Source organism: Rana temporaria, chromosome 2, assembly GCF_905171775.1.
Source record: "Rana temporaria chromosome 2, aRanTem1.1, whole genome shotgun sequence".
NCBI lineage: Eukaryota > Metazoa > Chordata > Amphibia > Anura > Ranidae > Rana > Rana temporaria.
In genome coordinates this window covers 307804161-307831614 of record NC_053490.1, presented here as the reverse complement: position 1 = coordinate 307831614, position 27454 = coordinate 307804161, and the positions used below count along the sequence as shown (strand labels likewise).

The 27454-nt window shown below is 42.4% G+C and overlaps 2 protein-coding genes across 2 annotated transcripts in view; one reads left to right on the top strand and one right to left on the bottom strand.

Moving 5' to 3' along the window:
- Positions 1-1180: 1180 nt before the first annotated feature.
- On the top strand, positions 1181-27064 carry ATP1B1 (ATPase Na+/K+ transporting subunit beta 1). Its single transcript, XM_040337355.1, has 6 exons — positions 1181-1528; positions 6648-6776; positions 18039-18194; positions 23134-23318; positions 23413-23493; positions 25690-27064. The coding sequence occupies exons 1-6, from the start codon at positions 1429-1431 to the stop codon at positions 25948-25950; spliced, it is 912 nt and encodes a 303-aa protein (XP_040193289.1). The 5' UTR covers positions 1181-1428; the 3' UTR covers positions 25951-27064.
- Positions 26904-27454, bottom strand: part of NME7 (NME/NM23 family member 7) — a 236223-nt gene continuing 235672 nt past the window's right edge. The window contains exon 12 of the mRNA XM_040337354.1: positions 26904-27132. Coding sequence (XP_040193288.1) covers positions 27100-27132 — 33 coding nt within the window. The 3' untranslated portion in view covers positions 26904-27099. The remainder of the gene's footprint in view (positions 27133-27454) is intronic.

The following is a 27454-nucleotide window of genomic DNA, read 5'->3' as shown; positions in this document are numbered from 1 at the left end:
AACCTCATGTGGGTATGGCCCTCGCACCATGGGAATGAGACCTGTAACCTCATGTGGGTATGGCCCTCGCACCATGGGAATGAGACCTGTAACCTCATGTGGGTATGGCCCTGGCACCATGGGAATGAGACCTGTAACCTCATGTGGGTATGGCCCTCGCACCCTGTGAATGAGACCTATAGGTGACTGCCCCAGAGCTCTTATACTTTTTAGAGTGGCAAGCTTCACAGTTACTCAGGGGTGACTAGGGTCTAACGTGTGACTGCCTATCTACATTAACCCTTTCCTGAGGGTGTTTCCACACACAGGGCTGGTTTATCTGAGGAGAGAGCACAGCACAGCTCTTCCCTCCTCACCCATACTCCAATACAGAACAGGGTGAGGTGTTCAGAGCTGTGTGCTCTCCATCCAGTCAGGTGCTGTAACCCTCCATAACCGGGTGCAGCCGGTCCCCTTTCCTGCACATTCCAGGGGGTGGGCGGGGCTTGGTGTGTATTAAAGTGTAACGCTCAGCACTCAGGTCACGTGACGCGGGCACGGGGAGGGAGGGAAATGCTTGAAAAGTTCCTGAAGGGCAAATAGGTGAAGAAATGGCATGTAGAGAGCGGGCACTGCCGGCCATGGATGCTGGGTTGTGTGCTACACCCGCTTCTCATGGCTTTTTGGGCCGTAGGTCACATAATAGTGATGCAGCAGCTGTGTAGGGGTGTTATGCTCGTTATGGGGGGCGTAATGGTCGCCGAGCTAGCTGATGCTCAGCAGTCGTCGTCCCCCTCCTCCATCCCGCCCCTCCTTCTCCTCAGGCAGGTGCGTGATATTCTCTCCTCACGACCTTCATCCCAGACAGAGCATCACCGCCTCTAATGTGCGCAGACAAGCACGGGGGCTACGAGCTCATACGTCATAAGGGTCTCTGAGTGTACCCCCTCCCTCCCCACTCATCCCAATGGAGTCTCCCCGCTCCCTCACATCTGCACCATTTTGTACTTTGTACCACCTTGTTCGTTGTTTTTTTTTTCTCTCTCTCTCTCTACGAGAAGGAGGCGCGGTCAGACACTTCCGCGCCCCCGTCCTTGAATCTGCAGTTTCCCAAGCCACGCCTCCCCACCCCGCCCCGCCTTTGCTCTTATTGGCCTTCCTCCTTCACAGATAACGCCCCTCTTCTACACAAGGTAGATATATTAAGGGGGGGAGAATAGAGAAGATCTCGCCGGGTCCAAGTTTCTCCCTTTGCTTCTCGCCGGCAGCGCTGTCATTGTAACAGCTTCCCCCCTTCCCCTCCACATTCTTCTTATGTGATCGCCATCCGCAGTGCCAAGTCTCATCGCCTCAGTCTTCTAGCCCTCGTAACCAGGAAGCAGCACAAGGGAGGGACATCTGACCAATCTACAAAGCACAAGAAGACAAGTAAAAAAAAAAAACAGCAGCATGGCCAGGGATAAAGCCAAGGAGAGCGATGGAAGCTGGAAGAAATTCATCTGGAACCCGGAGAAGAAGGAGTTCTTGGGTAGAACAGGTGGCAGCTGGTGTAAGTATGAGCACGATCACCCATGGGGTGTTATAGAAAGGGGGGTGATCGGAGAATGGACGTGTTTTGTGCCAATGATCTGCTTTGGGGACACCTTTCTACCGTCAGATCAGACATACTGGTTTTGGGGGGGAAGGTCATTGTGAAGGACGCCCATGTAGGCGATCTATAAGAGCTGAGACAAGAGGGAGGAGGAGGAGGAGAGAACCCTGTGTGTGTGTGTCATCATCATCATCACCCACTACACATCTAAGGGAGGGGGATTGCAGCTTGCCATGAAAAATCCGCAGAGGGGAGCCCATTAGGGGAGGGAGGGAGGGATCCAAAACTGGCATTGATCTAACCCTTGACCTTTGTGGAGGATTGGCTATTTGATGAGTCACCCCAGTAGAGTTAATTTTGCATCAGTGCTCAAGGTTAGTCAAGGTGACAGGTTTAGAGGTGAGGGCTGCGGGATGTGGATGCGGGCTGGGCATGTAGATTGGGGATTGGCATCAGCACCAGAGAAGGTAATCCAGCATCTGGGCTAGACCTAGCCGGAGGCAGGGGACAACTGTCAGGGACCAGCAGGTCCCTCCAGAGGTCGTATCCTAGCAACCGGCTGTAACCTGAGTTTAGGCCTGGAAGGTGCACAATAGAGCAGGCGCGTCGAAAGTATTCCAAGAGCCTCCTACGGATTTTGCCTTTCTCTCCCTCTCTCTTTGTTAAATCATTCATAATTGATGATCTTTGGTCGTTATGGAAACCTCATTAAAGAAAATTGCACCCAGGATTAGTTCTATTTTGTGTGGAACGCATTGGAAATGAAGCCTGTATGAAATACGCCTTTTTACAACGTCCCATACAATATCTGGGAGGCCAAGCATCACCTTGATGGGCACCACAAGGACATTGGGCCTTCCCGTTCTTTTAGCAGTTTCTGTCCTTTTGAGTTGGGAGCAGCCTTTTATTTTATTTTTAATCTTTTTTTACTTCAGAATAACCCTACAAATAAAATTTAGTTCTTAGGGAACCCCTGGTAGGATTAGTCCATTGAGGAGCAATAGAAAAATGCAGTGGTGGTCAGTGAGAAGAATGGCGCTTTTACATTGGTGGTCAGTGAGAAGATTGGCGCTTTTACATTGGTGATCAGTGAGAAGAATGTCCCTTACATTGGTGATCAGTGAGAAGAATGTCCCTTACATTGGTGATCAGTGAGAAGAATGTCCCTTTTTTACATTGGTGATCAGTGAGAAGAATGTCCCTTACATTGGTGATCAGTGAGAAGAATGTCCCTTTTACATAGGTGGTAAATGGGAAGAATGCCCTGTTAGATAGGTGATAGGTAGTCATAATGCCCCCCTTGCAATAATGGTCAATAGGAAGAATACCCCCTCTTACATTGATGGCTAGTGAGGTGAATGCCCCCTTACAGTGGTATTAGAATGTTCACGTTATGCAGGTACCATTAGCTGGGACATCAATCAGTCACAGGGCAAGGAACCTCTGGGGGAACCCCAAAGTTCAATGGAACCTAGGTTTAGTATGGCTTGTGTAGAATATTATGAAGGTTATTATCCTCCATGTTTTTTTTTTTTCTTTCATCAGATTTCTTAATTTAAGAAAATGAATTTGTGCTTTTTGGCATGGTTAGTCTGTATGTTATAAATCCGATACTTGGTGACATGGTTATATATGGTAAAAAAAAAATGTGACAATTCGGTTAGGTGTGAAATGTGTGTGTTAGTTACAGCTATGGTATAGTACAGTCCTATGGACCAATCTGTACTTGCAAGATGATTTCTCTACTGGCGTAAACCCACGTTCACACTTTGCGTGAGCATAGTCTGGTGATTTAGAGGCATCTTTATATGCATGACTTATAGTACGGGAGCAGAATTATATGTTCTGATCACCCAGAAGTACCTGAAAAACATGCGTTTTCCATCGCTCCCAGCAAAGTGTAAGGGGCTTCTTCCCTAAGCCTCCATCACAAGTGACGTAATGCTTAGGTGTGAACAGGCCCCTTGAGAAAAATGGCCGTCTTCATTTTGAGCATTGTCGTGCTTTGGGAATGGTGCAATAAAACACTGGTGCGAATGGGGGCCTAATGCTTATTGTGTGTATATGGAATTTGCGTAATTTTAAATACAAGTACTAGATGTTGCTCAATGCAAGGTTAAGCAATATTTTCCACAGGCTGCCGCTGATACACATACTGAATATTGTTGTCACTGAGGTAGCATCTGAGTGCTCTGGCCTCGGCTACGTTAATTGACTTTAATTGAGGCTGAACAGATGTGGCTGTGGTGCATATCCTCGGCAAATTGTTCCTGGTTGCCTAAAGCTAGACTATCTTATCATTGTGTGTATTGTACTGTGTGTGATTAGTGAAGATCTTTTTTTTTATGTCCAATGACATGTATGTGGTTTGCAGATCACAGTGTTTCCATATGCAAATCAAGGCCCGCGTGAAAGTACAATGACAGCCTGAAGCCCGGGCGAGATCAGAGGCAGCATAGCATGTTTGCTTAGCAGCAATGGTGCTTTTCTTCTCTGCTATGGCTGAGCTGTGGAAAAAATTTCCAAATCTCACTGACGTCATTGACACTTGCTCAGTGCTGCCTGGATACCAGCTTTAACTATGAACGTGCCTCTTCCTGACACTAGTAAAAGTAAAGGGTGGCTAGGCCTTTGTGTAAGTAACTAGGCTTATCATTCCACATGGAGCCTTTTAATTAACAATCCTCTTTAGATACTTCTCGCTTTCCACATGCAAAGTAAATCTGGAAAAGTGTTAAGTGCCAGATTGGACTACGACGCAAGTTGGCCTTCTCTCGCAGAAATTTCCCTAACAAACATGTAATTATTATTATACAGAATTTATATAGCGCCAACAGTTTGCGCAGCGCTTTACAACATCAGTGAAGACAGTACAATTCAATACAGGAGGGATCAGAAACCCTACTTGTTAAAGCTTACAATCTACAAATCGGCCCTATTTGCTGTGAGATAACAACTGGCCATACACCAGTAGAATTTCATTCAAATGTTTTTTTTTTGTGGTTAACCACTTAAGGACCGGACCAATATGCTGCTAAATGACCCAAGGGGTTTTTACAATTCGGCACTGCGTCGCTTTAACAGACAATTGCGCGGCCGTGCGACGTGGCTCCCAAACAAAATTGGCGTCCTTTTTTCCCCACACATAGAGCTTTCTTTTGGTGGTATTTGATCACCTCTGCAGTTTTTATTTTTTGCGCTATAAACAAATAGAGCGCCAATTTTGAAAAAAATGCAATATTTTTTACTTTTTGCTATAATAAATATCCCCCAAAAACATATCCAATTTTTTTTTTCCTCAGTTTAGGCCGATACGTATTCTTCTACCCATTTTTGGTAAAAAAAATCGCAATAAGCGTTTATCGATTGGTTTGCGCAAAATTTATAGCGTTTACAAAATAGGGGATAGTTTTATTTATTTTATTTTTTTTACTACTAATGGCGGCGATCAGCAATTTTTTTCGTGACTGCGACATTATGGCGGACACTTCGGACAATTTTGACACATTTTTGGGACCATTGTCATTTTTACAGCAAAAAATGCATTTGAATTGCTTTGTTTATTGTGAAAATGACAGTTGCAGTTTGGGAGTTAACCACAGGGGGCGCTGTAGGAGTTAGGGTTCACCTAGTGTGTGTTTACAACTGTAGGGGGGTGTGGCTGTAGGTCTGACCTCATCGATCGAGTCTCCCTATAAAAGGGATGACTCGATCGATACGCCGCCACAGTGAAGCACGGGGAAGCCGTGTTTACATACGGCTCTCCCCGTTCTTCAGCTCCAGGGAGCGATGGCGACGGAGCGGCTATAAACGAATAGCCGCGCCGTCGTCCCGGATTGCTCCTGAAGCCATGGGAACTGCCGCATTTACGGGGGGAGGGTCCCGATCGGACCCCCGACCCACGCCTAGGCAGGGACGTACAGGTATGTTGATGTGCCATTCTGTCGACGTAAATGTACATGCGGCGGTCCGGAAGTGGTTAATGGGGTCCAGGCAGCTGTAGTGATGAGAAAATTCGAAGGAGCAGGATGGAAAATGTTTCTCATTTTTCTTATCTAAACAAACCTCATTCTAATAGTTTATGTGATTTCCGTTCAGAAAAAATTGTACATATTGTAATGCACAAATGATACACGTGGTTGAGACAGAAATCCCATTTGGTTCTTTGGATTGAGGCTAGTACATACTATAGAGCAGTGGTCTCCAAACTGCAGCCTGGGGGGGTCTGGATGTGGCCCTTTGCTTGCTTCTATGCGGCTCCTGGGGCACTATTTCATTCACTCACACCAATGAAGAAGCACAGTTCCTCCATATGACACCAACAATGGGGCCCAGTTCCTCCCACCCACTGACACCAACAATGGGGCCCAGTTCCCCCCCATCCACTGACACCAACAATGGAGCCCAATGGCACCAATGATGGGGCACAGTTCCTACCAATCAAACAATGGGGCATAATTCCTCCCAATGACACAAATGTTGGGGCACAATTCCTCTCACTGACACCAAAGATGGGGCTTTTCTTTTTTTTTTTTTTTACTCCAACTGCATTTTCTACTCCTGATGACCACAGTCTGGACCCCCCTAAAGTCTGAGGGACAGTAAACTGGCCCTTTGTTTAGAAAGTTTGGAGACCCCTGCTATAGAGCGATGTGCTTTGTTCATTTTTCATTTCAGAGGATTATAACCACTTGACATTTTGTCCAGACCTGAAACTTGAATGTACTCTCGGATGTATTAATGGGCCTTTGGATGAAATTGGTTGACTCAATGACAAGATTGAATGCTCTGACATTTCTTTTCAGAATATCAAATGAAATTTTACTGGTGTATGGCCAGCTATAGTGACATTTCCAGACTATAGGGTCACTAGTGGGTAGAGGATAGGCAATCATAATGTGTCGGCATACATTTAACCCTGGTTGTTATAGGGTATTATTAAGTAGAGGTCTAAGTTACTAGTGTCTAATATACGGTATATATTAATATAATGCACTAATATTGTAACGTTAAGTTGACTTATTTGATAAATAAAGGTATTAACATTTTTTTTTATATTTTTATTTTTATTTTGCAGTTAAAATCCTCCTATTCTATTTCATCTTCTATGGGTGTTTAGCTGGTATATTTATTGGGACCATTCAAGTGCTTCTGTTAACCATCAGTATCTATGAACCAAAGTATCAAGATCGCGTAGCACCACCAGGTAACGCTGCGTTTTACTTTTGTTATTGTACTTGCTCCTACTATACCGTTTCATTTAAAGGGACACAGCTCAATGCACTAACGTAACAGGATAGGAATCCTTATTATCAAAATTAGTTTTGAAAATGAAAGCAAGCCTTTACTCCATACTTATTTTCTTTAATGACATTTCTTCTCGCCTTCCTTCATGCAACTGCAAAAAAAAGTGTGTGTGTGTGTGTGTGTGTGTGTGTGTATATGTATATATATATATATATAATTTGGTGTGTGTTGCCCCCCCCCCCCTTCTGGTTTTCGTGCCTAGGTGCGAATGGCATAGCTGCTCTTAGTGTCTTACATCATGCATTCCAGGAGCCTTCATGTCCATCGGGAGCCATCTGTCTCATCCTGGTCCTTGCAGCCAGGCCTCACTGACATACCGCAGTGCATGCTTGCCATCAGGATGCCAGCTGCAGGAACAGACAGGCAGCTTTCCGATGATGCCAGAGAGTGAAACCGGCCATATACAGTTTGAGTCCCAGGAGTTGGCTGAGATTCTAACCATGTATAGGCAGGCTGGATGTACCCAAGTTGATTGATCATTCAACTTGGGTACAGCCATCCTTTCGGATTTTACATGCGATTATTGCTAAAGGCTGCTATAGCCACTAGCAATATTCGCTGTGTTTTCCCAGCGGTAGTTGTAGAAAAGAAAATCGCTCTGTCTATAGCCAGCCTAAGATGGAGTTTTAGGGCCAGGTGTGCAGCTGCAGAGCAGCAGATCACTACAGAGCACTGCTGGATTGGCTGAGTGTGTTATTAAGCATAACCCAGCAAAACCAAAGAGGAGATTTTGGGGGGAATAAAAACAAGGGTGAAGGTCCGCTTTAATATCACATGGCTAAAATAAAGATCCTTATCCTTGTGTTAAAGCTTTGTGAATTGAATCTGTCATAAATGGCACGGTGTTTGGTTCATTTCATGTCTGACCCAATGTCATGATGCTCTGGCGCTGCAACTGATACCATGGTATATTTTTGTCTGCAGTCACAGTGGCTGGCAGCTATTCACTGTGCTGTAGATAACAACATTCCCACCAATTAGCTGATAGTGTTGATTATAGGCTTGAATGCCTGGGTCAAGCTAATTGAGGGATCTCCAGAGGGTTTCTAGCTGGGGTCATTTGTATGTGTAGTGGAGTTGCACGCACAGTAGGGAGGAATCAAGAAAACTGGTATTTGCTAAATGTAAGTGACTAGACATCTTGCTAAACTTTTTAAAAAGTGTTAAGGAGTAGCTAGTTAGATTTTTTTTTTTTTTTTTTTATAAACATGACAGCTAGACTGCTCTTCACCATCCAATGCTTATTATTTATTACCTTTTTTTTTTATTTTTATTTTTATTTATAAAAGCTCATCTTTAACCACTTGACCACCAAAAGGTTTTCCCCCTTTATGACCAGTGCTATTCAGAACTGTGCTACTTTAACCAGCGATTGTGCGGTTATAACACTGTACACTGACACTGTACTAAAGACACTGGCTGGGAACGGGTTAACATCTAGGGGCAATAAAAGAGTTTACAGTGTTTTTAACAATATGTAATGTGTGCTACGTTTAAACACAAAACTGTGTGTGATTGGCCACAGCCAATCAGCCAAAATCAAAGGCTGAAATAAGCTGCCAAACTGCGAATGGCCAGCAGGTACAGGCACAATCACGTACCCGTACGTCGGCAGCTCCATCTGTGTTAGGTGGCACACATGTGTGTGCCCTCCTGCCAGCTTGTGCTGTAATTGGACTCCGCAAGGGGCACACACATGTGTGCCGTCTAACCTAGAAGAAGCTACCTGTACCCGTCGGCCATCTGCAGTATTTACTGTAAGCGGTCGGCAGGTGATTAACGAACATTTTTTTGGGTTATAGGGCAACAATCAATTCTGCTCAGCAATTTTCAGAAACTCTTATATTTTTCTCTCTAGTGCGCTTCTTTCTCAAACTTCTGATCAGGGCACCAGCACATACCATTCTTCCCTATCACCTGATTAAATGTCCCATCAGTCATTGCACAAGCATACACATGTAACCCAAGATTTATAAAATTGGGCAGATGTGAGGGCTCATGCACAGGCAGATTGAGAAGACATCACAAAAAAAGGCTGGCCTCTGCTCCTTCCCCAAGAAAAGTGATTGACCGCACACTTCTAGGAGGTAAGAGCAGAGGTGTTTTAACCTCTTGGGCTGCTTATATGTGTTGCCGGAAGTGCAGAGGAAAGGGTGGCTCCATAGGACCTTGCCAGGTAGGGAGCCCTTATGCCCCTTCCACACAGGGCGGAGTCCGCCAGCTCAGCGGGAGTTCTCTCCGTTGATTTCCGCTGAGCCGGCGGATGACGGGCCTCTCTCTGCTCACTGAGCGGGGAAGGGCTTGTCGAGCGCCGCTGTTTGCTATGGAGTGATCGTATGTTTTCATCAGATCTCCTCTGATCCGCCAGGACGGATGGCGAACGTATCGCCATACGTCCGATTTTATCGGATTGGATGCCAGCCGACATAGTCACTGCTGGCATCCGATGCTCCATAGATGCGCCCGTTCAGTTCTGCCGAAAAAACTGACAGGTGGACCTGAACGGTGTGTGAAAGGGGCGTTCTATCAGAAATAGGGGCAAGCTTTAGGGAAGTCATGGGAAACTGCAAGAAAGGAAATATTTGAAACCTGTAGGAGTGGACAGTAATTAAAGTCTGTACATTAAGCTCCTGTAGTTCTTTAAAAAAATAAAATAGGGTTTAAAGTGTTACTAAACCTCGGACCCTGCATTCACTATGTCTGGTCTCCCACAGTACACAAAGCATGGAAATGCAATTATTTTAGTAAATATAAACTGATAAATGAATTTACTCATCAGTGTCTGGTTAAAGCTTTTAGGAGGGGGTTTTCATTCTCCTCTGACTGTCCTATAAGGGTTATTGCCCTGTGCTGATCATATGCCCCACAAAAAAAATAAAAATAACTCAAGCAAACTGAGCATGTGCAGAGTGCCCCCAAAGCTCTGTACTATCAGGGGGATGGATTAGGGACTGTGGAAGAAAGGGAGAATCCGAGAACAGGATCAAACAGGCTTTTTACGCAATACACAGGATTAACCCCGTCGGCTCCATAGTAAGTATAACAAGCATGCTTTACTGCAAATGAAGACTGATTCTACTGTTGTGGGTTTAGTAACACTTTAATGTTACTTTAAATACATGTGCGTGGTAGTAAGGTTATAGCACCACTATACAACCTCATCAACAGTTGTATGTATCCAAGTTCTTATATATAAACAAGTACAGTTCTTCTCATTGCTGTACTGAAGCCTTCAGGTCACAGTAGCTGATCAAATGAAGCTGAAATGTTATCTTCTCCTGTGAAATAATGGTAATTACTGATAATGACCAATGGGATTAGACAGAAGCACTGTATCAAGTTACATACCTCTCCATTTTGCTGCTAATGTTTCAAGCAATTGATTCCTTTTCATGTATGTTTAAAGAGGCTTCTGTACATCGTAGAGCGTGCTGAGATATGTAGTTTGACAACATGCAAAGCTAATTAGGGCAGGCCATACATGGTGCAAATTTTTGCAGGAAAGAAATTTGCACGATTCCCCCAACAACACAGTCGGTGCTGACAGGGGAATTCCTCCTGCCGAGCCATTGTCTTCTCCCTGCGGGAACAGTGATTATTGCTAGGCGCTAGTGATAATCGCAAGAGAATCCAGCAAGCTGGTTGTGTACCCAAGTTGATCGATCAACTTGGTACATTCAGACTGCCCATTAATGGTTTGAATCTCGTCCGGTTCCTGGTTAAGCGGCCAAGATTCTGACCCTGTATGAGCAGCCCAAGACTGCAAATATGAGGGGAAATGCCAAATTTTACGGTTGTCGCCAGAGCAAGAGGTAAGGTTAAAGAGGAGCTTTTCTCACGCCAAATACTGTGGCTGTTGACTTTTAATATAAGGACACTTACCTGCCCCTAGATCCAGAGATGTCCTCACCCAAGCCGATTCTTTAATCAGGTGCCAACATCTTGACTAAAGTGTGCTTCACAGCCAGCTTTCAAACGCACATGCGCAAATCATGCTGCGCTTTATGATTGGTTCCGCAGTCTTCTGGGACCTGTGATGTGTCCCAGAAGGCTGCAGGGGAAGGAGAGGGCCAAACTTCTTCCAAGATCGCTGCAGCCATCTGACCGGAAGTGGGGAAGCAGGTACCTGTCAAAATCAGATACCCACTCCCCCCAAAAAAAGAATAAACTGCCAAGTTTAAAGAGGGAGGAGGAGCGAGGTTCTGCTTTAAATCAAACAAATTGGACAAATGTTCTGGGGACAACTATGAAGGCAATTCCCATTACTGTGAGGGGATTTTCTCTCGTTTCCTGTTGTGTCTCCAAGACAGAAAGTGAATGAAAATCCCCCCCTACTGTGCAATAAAAAATTATTGTATGAGAGGTTTGAACCCTTCCCTACTTTATCTAAAACTAGAAAAAAAGAAAAAATGTGTGTATGTATATAATCTATATCTTCAGAGCTCCATGCTGCAGCCGACTGGAGGGCTACATTCTAAGGAAAGTATTTAATATTGTACGCGATGCATACTAGCACATTATGCCATTGCCTTCACAGGGGATTTTTTTAATTTTTTGCCAGGTACAGTTTACTTCCACTTTTGTTATGCCGTCCTGTTTTTTTTTTTTTTCTGAAATTACCTTGATACCTGTATTGAACGAATTCTTGCAGAATTCTCCTCCTGAAAATGCTAGTTGACTGGCTCTCTATGGCTTCATTACTTTCCAAGTTACTGAGCCAGGACTAGTATGCAGATTAGGTGCCTGGATGTCACTTGCTGCATGCTTGTTATGCATCAGTGACTGATTGGGGTTTATTTACTAAAGTCAAATAAACGATGCAGTTGCTCCAGAGCTTAGTAAATGAGTAGAAGCTTTGATGACTTCCATCATCCAATCATGTGCAAGCAAAAATGCTGTTTTTTTTTCCTCGCATGTGATTGTGTAATCTTTGCAAGTGAAGCCTTATCTCATTTACTGTGTTCTAGAGCTACTGATCAGATTTTATCTGGTTTATCAGGAACTAGATGGAATTTTCATAGCATATAGCCGAGGCTTGCAATTCGTCCTGTAATGTACAGGTTGTATATTCTAGTATAATATATGCCCGCCATACACGGGCGCATTTCAATGCTACAAAGCGGATGTGGCAGACACCAGAATTTCATAGATCTAAAGCTATTGGTAATCCATTTGTCATCTAAATACTACCCAGATACCAAACGTGGTGTTTCAATATCGTTGAGCAAAAAACAAAATGGCGTGTACAGCTTAACTGTGTAAGCATTGAAGTCTGGATACGGTGGAACTACAGTATCTGTTACCAACATCACGTAAATAAATACTAAATTATTCATATGACTGTGACAGCGCTGACCTGCCTCCTCTGCAGGCTAGATGTCACACAGTCACATGTGCCTTTTCTTTCTTGTGAGTAATGGTGACACTGACTACATTTGGCCGTACATTGATAGATATTTGTATCAAGAGATCTCATCTCATCTTAATCTGCCTACAGTTGGTACATTTGATAAGACTTGACAAATGTCGTTTTGAAAGTACTAAAAAAAATAGTTTGCTTCTATTTTATTCTAGAATTTCAGGAACCAAAACCACATACACCATTAGGCTGGGCACGCGCTGTACAAATTTCAGCTGGTTCAACAGGAAATTAGCTGTATTAGGTGGTGCTGTCAGCCACCTCCCACGTCTTTCAATGTAAAAATCAAAGGATAAAAGGCCACAAAAAAAAAAAATAGAAGGAGCTGGGCTGCACATTTCAGCTGAACAGCGGCTGCATCCAATCGGATGCAGCTGCTCTCTGTGTATTCTAACTGGATACTGTCAAAATGCAGGATTCACAGTGGGAGATTCCTCCATCTGCGCTGTATGTCATTGATGGGAAGTCCATGGTCAGTAATTCAAAGGGTTTTCCCGTTCTCACCACCAGATGGGTAGTTTTCTCTGTTCTCCTTTTTTTTTTTTTTTTGCCCACGGATTGAATGAGGAAGAAAAAATCTGTGTATACTGGATTTATATAGGATTAGAATTTTGTTCATTCGAGAAAATTTTCCATTCTGCTTCTTTGATTTGTTTTTAATCAACTATCTTTGATTTGGCCCAATTAATTATTAGAAGATTGAAAGATTGTTCAGAATTAAATGAAAAATCTACCAGTGTATGGCCAACTTAAAGGGCCAGCACCCCTGTCCCAGTTAACCCCTTAATGCCGGCACTTCCTGGCCCTTTAGGACAGGGATCTCCCAACTATGACCCTCCAGCTGTTGTGGAACTACATGTCCCATGGGGCATTGTAAAACTCTGACATTCACCAACCTGACTAGGCATGATGGGAAACTGGAGGGCCATAGTTTGGAGACCCCTGCTTTAGGAGGTTTCTGATGCCTGGAGGCGGGGCAGGGTTTCTGATCATGTGACCGCTGTACTTGGCTGTCACAGCGGTCACATGATCAGAATGCTCCCAATCCCAAATTGATTGGGAGCTTTCCGTTAGCCACTGGTAACTGTGCCAGGAACTTTACATAGTTCATTCTTTACATAGTTGGTCAGGTTGAAAAAAGACACAATTCATCCAGTTCGACCATAAAAATATATCAGCGTGCACAATGTTGTCGCAGCTCTATTTACATTCAGGTATGCTGCGCTTGCTCTGCGGTGACATGCAGGGCTGGGGCAAGGATTTTTGACACGCTTTTTGCGAAACCTCACTTTTCCACCCCAATGGCTCCACCCTAGACTCCACCCCCTTTTGCCCTGCCCATGTGACAGGAGGCGGCGCTATACAGGAAGCATCAGCTCTGGCTCCAGTGCTGTGCCTGTAATTACACTACCGATCGGACAGAGCAGCTGCCTAAGACTGAATTGGTTACATCCTGCAGATCATACAGCCGTGGAGGGAAACCATCGGCCGGGCTCCCCTAGGCGGCTGCCTATTTTGCCTAGTGGTAGCACCGGCCCTGCATGCGGAGCGATATGCAAACATGTTACATACTATGGCACTGCTCCGCCACTTCTGGTCTGAACATGACAGAAAACTATTCTTTTCTATGTGTCATTGCAGTTACCTGTATTTATATATGAGAAAAACCGCAGGTAACCGCACATAGTGTGAATGAGCGCTTACTGTAAATACAGGCACTATAACAGCAATTTATTGTTAGCATTGCATTGAAATGGACTTGTTCAATAAGCGTCAGCAGGCAGTCAGTTCTCTATTGTTATATAAGTGCCAACTTGGGAACAATTTGGGCTTTTTGCCATCACAAATAAGATTTTTTTTTTTTTACACGGTTTTATTTACAGAAGTAATGTACTAAACAAAAAAGATGAGCTTTACAGAACTAAAACTTTAATCTCCCTAAACCCCTTTATTAGTGCACAGTATTCCTCACCCTTCATACAGGATGAGGAAATATTTACATTACTCCAAAAATGAATGATAAACATGAAGGAGTATTACTTCTGAGGACAGACATTTGATTTTTATCTAAGTTGTAAATTGCCAATCGATCCATCCATAGATGTGAGCTATAAAGCGTTGGTAGAGCAGGGACACGTGTCTGTATATACCATGTAAGCAGTTCCAAGTCTTATCTGAAGTGAACAAGCTGAAGTGCAGAATGTGAGGCCTCCATACCCAAAAAGGGAAGTACAATTGTGCTTTGTGTGTGGCTTTTCTTTCCTCCATGTGCTGGGCTGTGCTGACGAATGTATTACATAGGGAGGAGTGATCACTGCTACTTCCCCTCTAGATATGACCTTGACTCACAGGCTCAGTTAATAATTCACCGCCAACGGTTTTTGTTGTAGCCTTTAGCTAAATGAAATCGGCCTGTTCTCTTCAAACGTACACCGTAAAGTGCTGTGCTGTACTTTAAAATATGCAGGAGAGGAAAGATAAAGTAAAAAAGAAAAGGTGAAAATGATACAGGAATGGTCGAGTTTAGTTCCAGTCTCCTTTGTCAATTGTTTTTTTTTTTTTTTTTTTAAAAAGCGCCCCCCATTAATTTTTCTTTTTGCTAGTACAATCAAAAGTCAAAACTGTGATCATTGATGTGGCTTATAACTCTTTGTTTACTCAGTGGTATGCAGACAGTGGGCATCTGAAGCCCACTCTTACTCATTTCAGGCAATCGCTGCAGCTGGCTAACTTGCATACATCTTGCGCCTGTGCATTTAGGACACAGCGTGGCGCACTGTGTCCTAATTGCAGACATAACGCGAACGGAGCAGAGGATGCCTATCGTATCTTGACTCCTGGGATATCAGTGTCATCAATCCCACGAGTCAAAATATGACGTACATCGCCGCAGCGACTAAGTGCAGGGAAATTGAAGAAAAAAATAATTAAAAGCCAAATATTAAAGGCATAGGTATCGGCTACCAGTGGGTGTAAGAAAGGGTGGAACTCTGCTTTAATCGTGTTGATACTTTTAATATAAATATCATTTTTTTTTTGTGCTCAATTTCAGTTTAAAGTGGTTGTAAACCTCACATGAAATGTGAGCAAAGCTTATCCCTCTATAATGTGTACTTGTCTCAATTAAGAGCACTGTCATTTTATCATCTGCTTCGTTCCTCTGCTATTGGCATGAGTCACATCTGACAATTTTTCTGATGTCAAGAGAAAAATAGTGACAGGGGAGGGGCCTCCAGCTGGGTGACAGCCTTGGCTCTGTTCCTATGAGCTGTGTAGGAGGGGGAGGGGTTTTCCCTTCCATCCAATCATCTCTCCGAGCTCTCCAGAATGTAACGTCAGCTCTCCGACAGTTCAGAAAAGCTTTGTAGTTCAGCCCTTTGGATGTAGAACATACTACAGATAAACAGGTACAATGTATGTAGGAGGATGTGTATCATATCTATGTATCACCTGATAGCAGTCACTTCACTGGGTATATGTGAGGGTGTTACAATCACTTTAATTTTGCCTTCCTTGATTCCAACATCAATATGCTAATAAGATTTTTAGGCAAAACCATTCTGTTTTTATTACATATCTTATGATAGAGCCAATGACATCATCCGTGTCTCTCTGTTCCTTTCTATACAATGCAGGCATACAATGGCTGTTCTATGGGATCAGCAGGGTGCTGTGAAAAGCTTCAGACTGCCTAAAATCACAGAGGGTGTAGTGAAATTGGAGTATGCCATTTAGGTACAGGAAAGGAGCCTGGACAATAATTCTCTTTAGCCAATCATATGATTCACACACCTCAGTGACCTCAGTATTTCCTATTACAGCATTACAATGTCATGTGTCATAGTAATCGGCTCATGTTCTCCCCTTCAGCTTCTAGCACCTGAAAATGTCTTGGGGTGGCTGCAGTAGTGCCTGGCTTGCTTACAGTACTTGGCTCCCTGTTTATTAGTGCGATTTCTGTTTTACTAATTATACTACACAACTAGGCTAAAATGTGTTCTGATTATTATTTGGCAGTTATGTTCAGACTTCCTTTCAATCATTTGAGTGGGCTGCAGACAAAGTGTAAGCACTACTGTTTCAAAATGCATTGCATTTTACTGTGGTACTATGCGTTTTGGTGCCCGCTAATGCGCTGCATTTGCAATCTGTGGTGCCATTAACCATACATTGGCATCTGCATGCTGATCACAAGGGCAGCAAGTTCCCCTGCGGTTCAGGAAACGCATACATAACGTTCCTTTCCCGTTCTGGTGTGAACCAGCCCTACAGGATAAGTACATCGATCTTGTTTGTGCAAACTTTAAGTAACCCACCTTCCCCTTCATGGGTGCATACTTACCTGGATCTGGGGCTGCCGCAGGGAACTCCTGGACCCCGCAACGCTGGAGGGCAGGTGAGTATAGTCCTGCTTTAATAAGAGCACAAGAAGTGTTGATGTTCAGTTGCCTATAGCCCTTGGTTGAATGTTAACTTTCAGCCATTGTGTTAATAAAAGCTGGAATTTTAATTGCTGTAGGTCACAACAAATCTGTGCTATTTCAACATTATGTAGGCCCCTTGTCCTTTAACAGTATCAGCTGAACAGTGACTGTATAATGTCAGGTGCAGTCCCTGTTTGGCAGCACCATGGTATTCAGGCAGTCATGGGTGCCATAGCTGCCAGAATATGATAGCCATCAGTAAAGATTCCTCCATCTATGCTATACGCAGAGGGAATCAAGCTGTGTATTGCTACCTATAGGTTTATCCAGGAAAGAGCCATTGTAATGTGCAGTAACAGTCAGTAAGAGTTTAGTTTACTGAGCACAGACAATGTCATAGAAGATGGCTTCTACCTACCACTACAAGCTTTTATCATCCAGAGTGCTGCAGCCACTAATCTTGAAGTGTTTTGCAACATTTTGTCGAGCGGGAATGGCCATACATGGACCGGTCCCTGTTGAACCAGCTGAATTTCAATCTATGACCCTTCCATATACTCAGTGACATGACTGGCCTCAGTTGATGCACAGAGATGAAACAAATTCCCCTACATAATTTGTACCTGTTTGAACAGCAGTAGAGAAGAGAAGACTGCAGATGAAGTCCAGAATTTATACAGCTTTTCTAATTGTACAAAAAATGGTGGCGGAGAGCTGAAGTTACACTGCGGAGCGCTGATTGGAGGAAAGAGACCCCCCCCGTCTCCCCTTCCCTTTACACTGCAAACAAGAACGGAGCTGAGGCTGTTAATCAGCTGGAGGTTCCACCCCTGTCACCATATTTCTCGTGGTGTCAGGAAAACTTGCCAGAAGTGATACTGATGGCAGATGAACGAAGCAGCAGACAGAAATGACACTTGGTGCTCTTAACTGAGACAAGAACACACTATAGAGGGGTATGCTTTGTTCATATTTCATGTCTGAGGTTTACTACCACTTTAAGGAGTATTTCACCACTTAAAATCTTTGCCTCTGGTGTAGATCACTTTAGTTTTTCAGGTGTATATGCTAGTTCTAATGGTGCAGGTGCTCTTGGACAAAGCTGAACTTTAGGCAGGCATTGAAATACACAGATGAGATACATCTTTCACCCCCTCATCCTTATTATTGTGATTGAAGTGAACCGCCATATTTAGTGACTGTGAGGTATGAAATGGGTCAAGCCAGAGCTCTGCTTGTTTGCTTTGTTCCAAACATCTTTGAATTGTGTCAGGATTTTAAGTTTTATTTACTTTAATATATTTCTTTTTTATTCTAGGACTCACACAGGTGCCCAGAGCTTTAAAAACCGAAGTCACCTTTTCAGTAAATGACCCAGCGACATATGAAGAATATGTGAATAGTATATCTAAGTTTTTGGACAAATACAATAGCAGCAAGCAGTTGGACCCAAACATCTTTAGAGACTGTGCTGGTGAGTATGAAAACCGCATTTGTAGGCATTTTTGTTCCTTGAGCGGGATTAAACTGGCTGCCACTCCAGAATTTTATAGGTTTGCTAGTTTATGCACAGTAAATTACTGGTGCATTGAGCTGTGTAAACCAGCGATGGCCAACTTAATGTAGGTTTCCTCGGGTGTGGACCCTAACATCACTAAGGGCCACACGGAATGTTGAGTAAATGCAATGCTACAAAAATGCAAACGGGCAACAGGAGATGGTCGGAGACTACAGGCATGCTACAAGACATGGTCACAAACTGCAAGCATGCTATAGGTATGTATATTGTTGGTGTCAGTGGGAGGAATAGTGCCCCAAGGGCCCGATAAGGGCAAGTAAAGGGCTGCATTTGGCCCACGGCCAGCAGTTTGGAGACCAGTACTAGAGTATCAATTTTAGGGCTACAAACTTCTGTTTGCACATTTACATTGACATTTAAATTAACGTTTTTAATTTGATCAGAAAGAACATGGCTAATAGTAAGCAGAAGGATGATGGCCAGAACTGAAGTTTTTATTTAATTTAGATAGACCAGGGGTCTTATTTCCTTTTTTTTCTAGGGTAGAGGAGGTGATGGGAAATGTACCAAACAGAATAGGGACAGAGAAAAACTGGCAGGAGTACTAACATTGAGTTAAGAGTCTCTTCTGATCATAGGCTTTGTGAAGGCGAATACATTCCCTGTCCTCCATTCTGTCTATTTAGGAGGCGGAGGAAAAACTATATACGCTTATCTCTGGTGAAGGGACTAAGACTACTAAATGCCAATAGTGTTATTGGTGTAATGGTGTTAATTATTTTATTAACATGAAGTGGGCGGTCTCCTCTGAGAATGCCCATGTACTCAGCAGTGCTAATTTACTGTTGCTTAAAGTAGTTGTATAGTTTTTTTTTTTTTTTTTTTTGTTTACTTTTACCTACAGGTAAGCCTATACTAAGGCTTACCTGTAGGTAATAAAAATATATCCTAAACCTTTATGGTTTAGGAGATATTCCCCCTCGCAATGCACCGCTGACTGCAGTGGCGCATGCGCACAGGGGGTTCTCGGCTGAGGGCCCGGCAGACGCCAGGCCTTGCAAAACAAAAGTACAAATTCTTCTGGACAGCCGCATTCCAAATAAAAAATTACCTTTTATTGTAAAATCCAAATAGAAAAACAGCACTACATGTCACAGCACACCGGCAGAGCTGACGCGTTTTACACTATACTTAGTGTTTAATCATAGCTTGCCGGAAAGAAGATTACCGCGCGCATGTGCGGGAGTGACGACATTGCGGCTCCAGCCACTCAAAGCGCTGGAGCCGCGATGCCTCAGCGTGGACTGGGAGGGACACCGACGCCTCGTTCTAAGGTAAGTATTTCATAATAAGCTAGTTTGCACCCTTACAGGTGTAAAAAAGAAAAACTTGCGTGTTTACTACCGCTTTAATAAATGGACACCAGGGTGTTTCACTGATTTTTTTTTTTTTTTTTTTTTTGGTACTGTAACTTCGCTATGTCGCAAGATTACAGAACCAGGAGGCATTCTCCACAGTTTTGAAATGTTTGTAGATCGCTTCACTCCTGAAAAGAAGCGATCTACACCACTTCATAAATAGGCCTGAGAACTGATATTGATGAACAGACACTATTGGATTGATTTACTAAAGACAAATCCGCGTTGCTCTACAACTGCACTGCAAGTTCACTTGGAAGTGCAGTCGCAGTAGATCTGAGGGGGACATGCAAGGAAAATAAACAGCATTTTTGTTTGTATATGATTGGATGATAAAATCAGAAGAGCTTCCCCTAATTTCAGATCTTCCCCCTCAGATCTACAGCGACTGCGCTTCCACGTGGATATGCCTTTAGTACATAAACACCTATATGTCTTTCTGTTGTTGAAGGCCTATATATCCCCTTTTTTCCATCCTTTCTTGGAGGAAGAGGCTCAGGCTGCTGAAAGCCTAAATTCCCTTCATCTTCTATGAAGAAAGGGCTTAGGCTGAGGAAGACTTGCATATCCCATGTGCTCTATCCTGAATATTTAGGAGGAAGGAACTCAGATTGAGGAAGCCCTATATAACCCCTGTCCTCCATCCTGTTTATTTATTTTGGAGGAAGAAGCTGCTGAAAGTCTATGGGCCAGTTTACACCACATGCAGTCTAGTGCGTTCTTTTCTGCATCAAAAACGTAGGGTATATGGTTTCCAGTGATATAATTCACACCAGGGGTGGAAGGGATCACTGCTCCAGGTGGATGTGTGGAAAAGGCACTCTCCAAGATGGAAGCAGCTGGTGCAGGCTAAGCATATAGCAATTAGAAGAGGGAAGGTTTGGACAGCCGCACTCCGATAAAACTCCTTTATTGTGCAAAATAACAAAAGTACAAACCACAGCAGGGTACAGAATAAAAAAGCTGACGCGTTTCACACTCAACAGTGCTTAGTCATAGCAATACAACTATAAGACTGCTACAAATATATACTAGTGCATATTAAACATGTGATCAATTGTGTAATTAATTGAAGCTAATCAATTATTTAAATGAAATTGAAAAGTTCACACCAGGGTGTTCCAGTTCCAGAAAAAAAAGTAGAACGTGCTGCATTTTGCCTGCACTGGCCTGTACTGGAATGCAGTAAACGCATTAAAAATGCACTGGACTGGAAAAAAAACAGGAGCATCTGGAATGCATCCGGAAACAGAACGCACTGGATCACATCAAAAACGTGCATGCAGAAACACACCCGGAACTGATCTGGAGTGATTTTGTGGTGTGAACTGGCCCTAAATGTCCCCCATCCGGTCTATCTAGGAGGAAGGGGCTTAGGCCATTTTATCAATGAAGAAGGGCCTCATTGGGAACCATTTTCCTGGTTTTTCTAATCCTGTTAGATTTTTATCTTTTTGTATTCTCGATGCAGCTTTCTCTCCTGGCCAGAGGTAGGTACTAGAACAGGAGGTGAGAGCCAATATGTCTAAAGCCCCGTACACACGGTCAGACCTTTGTCTGACCAAAATCAGATTGGAATTCCATCGGAGTAAAAGAGAACATGTTCTCTATCTAAACTCCAACGGAATTCATCGGAATTTCCAATGGAAATAATCCGATGGGGCATACACACGGTCGGAATTTCCGATGCAAAAAATCTGTTTGACTTTTTCCATCAGAAAATTCCAATTGTGTGAACTGGGCATAACAGTAACACAGATGGGAATAAACTCCTGGCAGAAGTTCTAGCCCCTATCCACAGTCTATCTAATGTTTTAAATGTAGTTTTATATTGAGTTATCCCAGGTCCTTATATATCTGGTTTGTAGAACAAAAGCCTCAAAACAGTTCGACCTTTTGGCCGGACATTTCAGAATGGAAAACTGAAGTTTATTTCCCTCACACTGACCTTAAAAAAACATCAGTTCAGTACATGGGTCCTCTTTGTCTGCTAGATAATCTTCCAGGATATGGATATCTTACAATGAATTTGCGATGAGTGGATCTGGTCCAAACACCATGACATTCGTTGCCTTTTATGTGTTTACAAGTGTGTGTCATACTGATTCACGTGAGGCTGACTTTATTGTGTTTTTTTTATTTTATTTAATGTTATTTTTTTTCCGCTAAAAACTTCTCATTGTGCAACCTTGTATTCTGAAAGTAACATAGTAACTCTTGAAAGCTTGTAATTTCTTTACAACTGTTTGAGTTAAATAAAACAATAAAAAAATCTGGAAAATGCATCACAACACTGTTTGAGTTAGCTGTAAGAGCCGGTTCACACAGGAGCAACACGACTCTGGCCGCGACTTTGCGAGGCGACCAGAGCGCGCACCACAGACGACTTACAAGGCGATTACAAGTTGCCTCCAGGACAGGCGACTTTCCAGTGGCCAATAAAACAACAATCAGCTCTGTGGGAGGGAGGGGTTTGCCTGAGAAAACCAATTTTCTCTTCCTGTATTGTTGCTTCAGTGAAGACAGAGATCTGACTTTGGAGGCGACTTCCATTGAAATCACTGGGTACAAGTCACCTAGAAGTTGGATTGAAGTAGTACAGGAACCTTTTCTGAAGTCGGAGCGACCTCAGTAGTGTACATTAAGACGGGTCTCTTTGACTAACATGGAATTTGACATGTTGCGTGACTTGGGGCAACTTCAAGACGGATCCCAAGTCACCCCAGTGTGATCCGGCTCTGAAGGTTATGTAAGACAGGTTCTCACAAACGTTCACTAAAAGTGAATGTCTAGACAAAATAAACCACATGTACAGTGCATTTGCCCATGTTTCATCAGTTTAAGAATGCTGCTAATACAGACAAGTCTGTTGATCCTGGTAGAATTTCAGTGTGCTCATAACATTCAGTGCCTGCTTTCCCTCCTACTGGACGACAGACTCCCCTACCCCAGTCAGTCAGGACTAATAATTCTAGTGGGGATTTCAGTTCAGTAAAGTCCCTGGGTTGTCAGTTAGTAAAGGAAGTCGGGAACACAATGGGGGTTATTTACAAAAGGTAAATTCACTTTGCACTTAAGTGCACTTTCAAGTGCAGTTGCTGTAGATCTGAGGGGGGCATGCAAGGAAAATGAACAGCATTTTTGCTTACACATAATCTGGATGATAAAATCAGCAGAGCTTCCCCTCAGATCTACATTGACTGCACGCGCAGTGCATTTGTAGCGCAGAGTGGATTTCCCTTTAGTAAATCAACCCTAATGTTTCTGACAGGATCAAAAGGTGTTTTCCTGTACTTGCATCAAAACAATGTACATGCACAGTATTGCATTTTTATTTATTTTTTGCTCAGACATATGCTTCATGAAAAAACATGGAGGCTGCCATTGCTGATCTCTCGGCCTAAAAATACTAGTTTACTTTTAGTTACTTACCTTAGTAGCAGGACAGCTTACTAAACCTACGTTGAATTTTTCAGACCGACCAACAACCTACACAGACCAAGGACCAATTACTGAAGATGGTAGCCAGAAAATGTCATGTAAGTTTGATAGGAGTTGGCTTGGAAATTGCTCTGGTTTACAAGATCCAACCTTTGGCTTTAAGGATGGCAGGCCTTGTGTAATCATCAAGTTGAACAGGATCTTGGGATTTAAGCCAAAGGTAAGATCACTCTTTCCCATCTCCTTTGCAATCCTTTTATTTTTTTTTTAGTTTTTTTAGTTTAAAAATGTAATGTATGCCTTTTTTATTTCAGCCCCCAGCTAATGGAACTTTTCCTGAAATCCCCGGAGTACCTTACAATCCATATGTTATTCCTATTATTTGCGCAGGAAAGGTAAGATCATAATTCTGCAATGGTTAATGGGTTTATCATGCAAAAATACATAACCATTGATTTTAAAATGAAAACAATTGTGTATTCCATAAAGTTCCTAAAGGACGCAGGTTTTGCGGATTGCCCAGCAGATAAATGATGAACATCTTAACCGCTTGCTGACCACCGCACGAACATTTACATCGGCAGAATAGCACGGACGGGCAAATGGGCTTACATGTATGTCCCTTTAAATTTGCCGCCGGCAGCATCCGACTCTGCTGCGAGCTCCATGATCGTGCCCGTGGACTCGATGTCCGCTGGTGTCCTGGATGGGGTCACGAAGCTGTAGAACGGGGAGATGTCATTGTAAACACAACATCTCCCCGTTCTTTGTTGAGTGGCAGGTCACTGATCGTCTGTTCCCTGTCATGGGGAGCAGTGATCAGTGACGTGTCACTCATAGCCATGCCCCCTAACAGTTGGAATCACTCCCTAGGACACACTTGACCCCTTCCCCGCCCCTAGTGGTTAAACCCTTTACTGCCAGTCACATTTACACAGTAATCAGTACATTTTTATAGCACTGATCGCTGTATAAATGTGGTCCCAAAATAGCGCCAAAAGTGTCCAATGTGTCCGCCATAATGTCGCAGTCACAATAAAAATCGATGATTGCCGCCATTACTAGTAAAAAAAATATATATAAAAAAGCCATAAAACTATCCCCTATTTTGTAGATGCTATAACTTTTGCACAAACCAATCAAACGCTAATTGCATTTTTTTTTTTTTTTTTTTTTTTAAATATGTAGAAGAATACATCTAAATGGAGTAGATTTTTTTATATATATATATATATATATATATATATATATATATATATATATATATATATATATATATATATATATATATATATATATATTATAATTCTGGGGACATTTATTATAGGAAAAAAGGTCGTTTTTACTGTGCACTGGTCTGTCTTTTTTTTTAGATAAAAAAAACAGATAAAATGTCTCCACATTTGTCAGCATTAGGTATTCCAAGCAGAACACTGCAGGATTATGATACTTTTGTTCTTCCAGGGTGGTTAAAGCCTCACACTTTAGCAAATGAGCTTTAAAACACTCTTACTGACTGCAGGCACCACAGAGCAACTTGGCCTCCAAGTTCACTGAAGATCTTCTCCCAGTAGCCATTCAGCAGTTTTGCTAAACTGTAATGTAAACAGAGCAGATATTCTGGAAAGGGGTAGCTGAGCTGCTAAAAACCAAGCAACACCAAAGTCACAATACTTACACCTCCTCTCCATTGGTCCAATGTCCGCGAGGAGTCTCTCGCCAGCATCTTTCCCCAGGCTTCTTCTAGGTGCCAATCTTTGGCTGTCTTGATTGGGTGTTGCAGGATGATGTAACTTATGCACAGGAGTCAGTCATCCTGGCACACAGGAACTGTGCTGGTAATGTTAACTGAACTGTGCATGCCCATGTACAGCTCAGCACAGAAGACTGCAAGCAGGCAGGTAGGTTTATTTTTTGCAGAAGAGACATTGGGGTTAATTTACTAAAAGCAGATAGTCTGTGCACTACAAGTACAGTTGCTCTAGATTTGAGGAATTCATGCAAGAAAAAAAAAAAACGCATTCTTGCTTGCACAGGATTGGATGATAGAAATCGGCAGAGCTTCCCCCGCCGATCTAGAGCAACAGCACTTGCAGTGCACAGTATATTTGCCTTTAGTAAATCAACCTTGTTGCATGTCTACCTTCTTTGTAATTCTGCTTTAAACAACTTCAGCACTTCTGTGATTTTTGAGGATTAGTTGCTCAACAGTACCTACTGCTACAAAGATTGATGAGGGCTTATTTAAAGCCCATTTACTGCTTGTTAAAGTGTTTGTAAAGAATTTTTATAAAAATAACAAACATCTATACTTGCCTGCTCTGTGCAATAAAATTTCACAGAGCACCTCCAATTCACCTCTTCTTGGTTCTTCCACCGACACTGCTGGCTCCTCCTTTGTCCAGTGCCCCCATGGGAAGCCACTTACAAAGCTTGGCCACAGGGTAACGTTGAGGCAACCCTGCTGAGGTTTATATCGATTAATAAGGACAATCAGAAGATGGCAGACTTAAGCCTGACTTTATAAAAGATTAGCGTATAAATCTAGAACTACTGGTTTATCTAATTTTATTGAAATTTTTGTATTCCAGAAAGAGGATGATCAACCCAAGATCTTGGATGTGGAATACTTTGGAATGGCAGGAATTGCTGGATTCCCATTGCACTACTACCCTTACTATGGAAGACTGATACAGCCCCACTATCTCCAGCCCCTTATTGCTGTTCAATTTAACGTCACCATGGGCACTGAAGTCCGCATTGAGTGCAAGGCCTTTGGTGATAACCTAGGCTATAGTGATAAAGACCGCTTTCAGGGACGTTTCGATATCAAATTTGACATAAAGAGCTGATTATAGGCACAGCTTGGGTAATATCATAATCTAAATTCAATTTAACAAAAAAAAAAAAAAAAAACTTTTAGTCTTGAACAAACAGTCATGTATGGGACCTACACTAAATATATATGCTTTACACTAGCTTTCTGCATTTACTAGGGTTAGAATGTAAAATCAAGGTGTAGCAATAGCAACGAGTATTTATTATACTGTAAATTTAGAAAAATGAATAAATGACTTGAACCTTGGGACATGCCCATTTTGCTGTAAATTATAATTCCATAATCGAAATGTAGTAAGCAGTGTTTCTGGCCCCAGTATATATTGCTACATTGTGTATTTTATTTTTTTAGTGTACTTGTACAGTAGCATATGTGCAGACTCTACAGTATCCGCCAAGCCATGTTTTTGTTGTGTGATCTTCCTTTATGTGATCAAACCTGCAGTCCAAGGTGTAAATACTCTATAATGGGAATAAAACTGGCATGGTATTTTTGTTTTTGTAAAAGATGGCCAACCAATAAGGATATTTAATAGCACTCCATGAAGTCATGTCAGTGTGGCATTGATTTTATTTAGATAAGGGGGGGGGGGGGGCGGTTCTTTCCTGTTTTCTGTTTAGCTTCACTTACATTTATGAGGTGATGGTTTGTGCTGTGCTTTGTATTTAATGCATATTTTTTTTTTTTTTTTAATTCAATCCTCCCCTTATTTCTTATTTTATTAAGGTGTGTTGAGGCCTGGGTCAGACTGTCACTTTTTTTTTGCAAGGAATAGGGCTAATTGTTTTTAGTTATACATGTTGTGTTTTTTTTTTTTTTTTTTTTCAGGAAGCATCAAAGTTTGGTGCTGTGTCTTTACAAATGTTTTAACCATTTTCATGGTGGAAGAATTTTATATTTATGCAGTTGTACAATTTTATTTTTCTTCAAGAGAAAAACTAATGTATGAAATAAACCAAAGTCACGTGTTGAAAAATAAATCTTTATTTAAAAAAAAAAATGCAATGCAGTATCCATAGGATGTATCATGTGTCTACTGTGTGCACATTGTTCAAACATCTGTAATATTTGCAAAGAGTACAATGCTCTTTCAGTCAAAACATCAGACAATAAAATGAATAAATCAATTCTCTTGTCTTCATCTCTTTTTTTGGGGGGGATTTTAGTTGTCTAGGATCTTGAAGAAATATTGTATCTGGGGGAAAAGAGAAGGAGAATTATTGCACATGGAAATCTGTGGTCATAAAACCTTGCATCACTTAACACCCCATGCACATGAAAATTATATCCATCATAAGGAATACTGTTTGAGAGCTGAAGGGTTGCTGCTGATGGCACTAGGCAGTCAAGCGTTGCTTTTCATTTTAATAACATGTGCTGGGAAATAAGATACTTCAAATTTTAACAGTATTGCTGGAACAGATAAATTAAGAGCACGGGAAGGAACCAGAGACTTTCTGGGGGAAAAAAGGTTTCTTGTATATCCATAAAACTTTGGATCTGGTGATCTCTGGATC

Bases quoted from the DNA above. Each gene is read 5' to 3' on its own strand.
- ATP1B1 (XM_040337355.1), top strand. From the start codon at position 1,429: ATGGCCAGGGATAAAGCCAAGGAGAGCGATGGAAGCTGGAAGAAATTC. The intron at 18,195-23,133 runs GTGAGTATGAAA...TGAATTTTTCAG, and splicing joins CATCTTTAGAGACTGTGCTG to ACCGACCAACAACCTACACA. The intron at 23,494-25,689 runs GTAAGATCATAA...TTTGTATTCCAG, and splicing joins CTATTATTTGCGCAGGAAAG to AAAGAGGATGATCAACCCAA.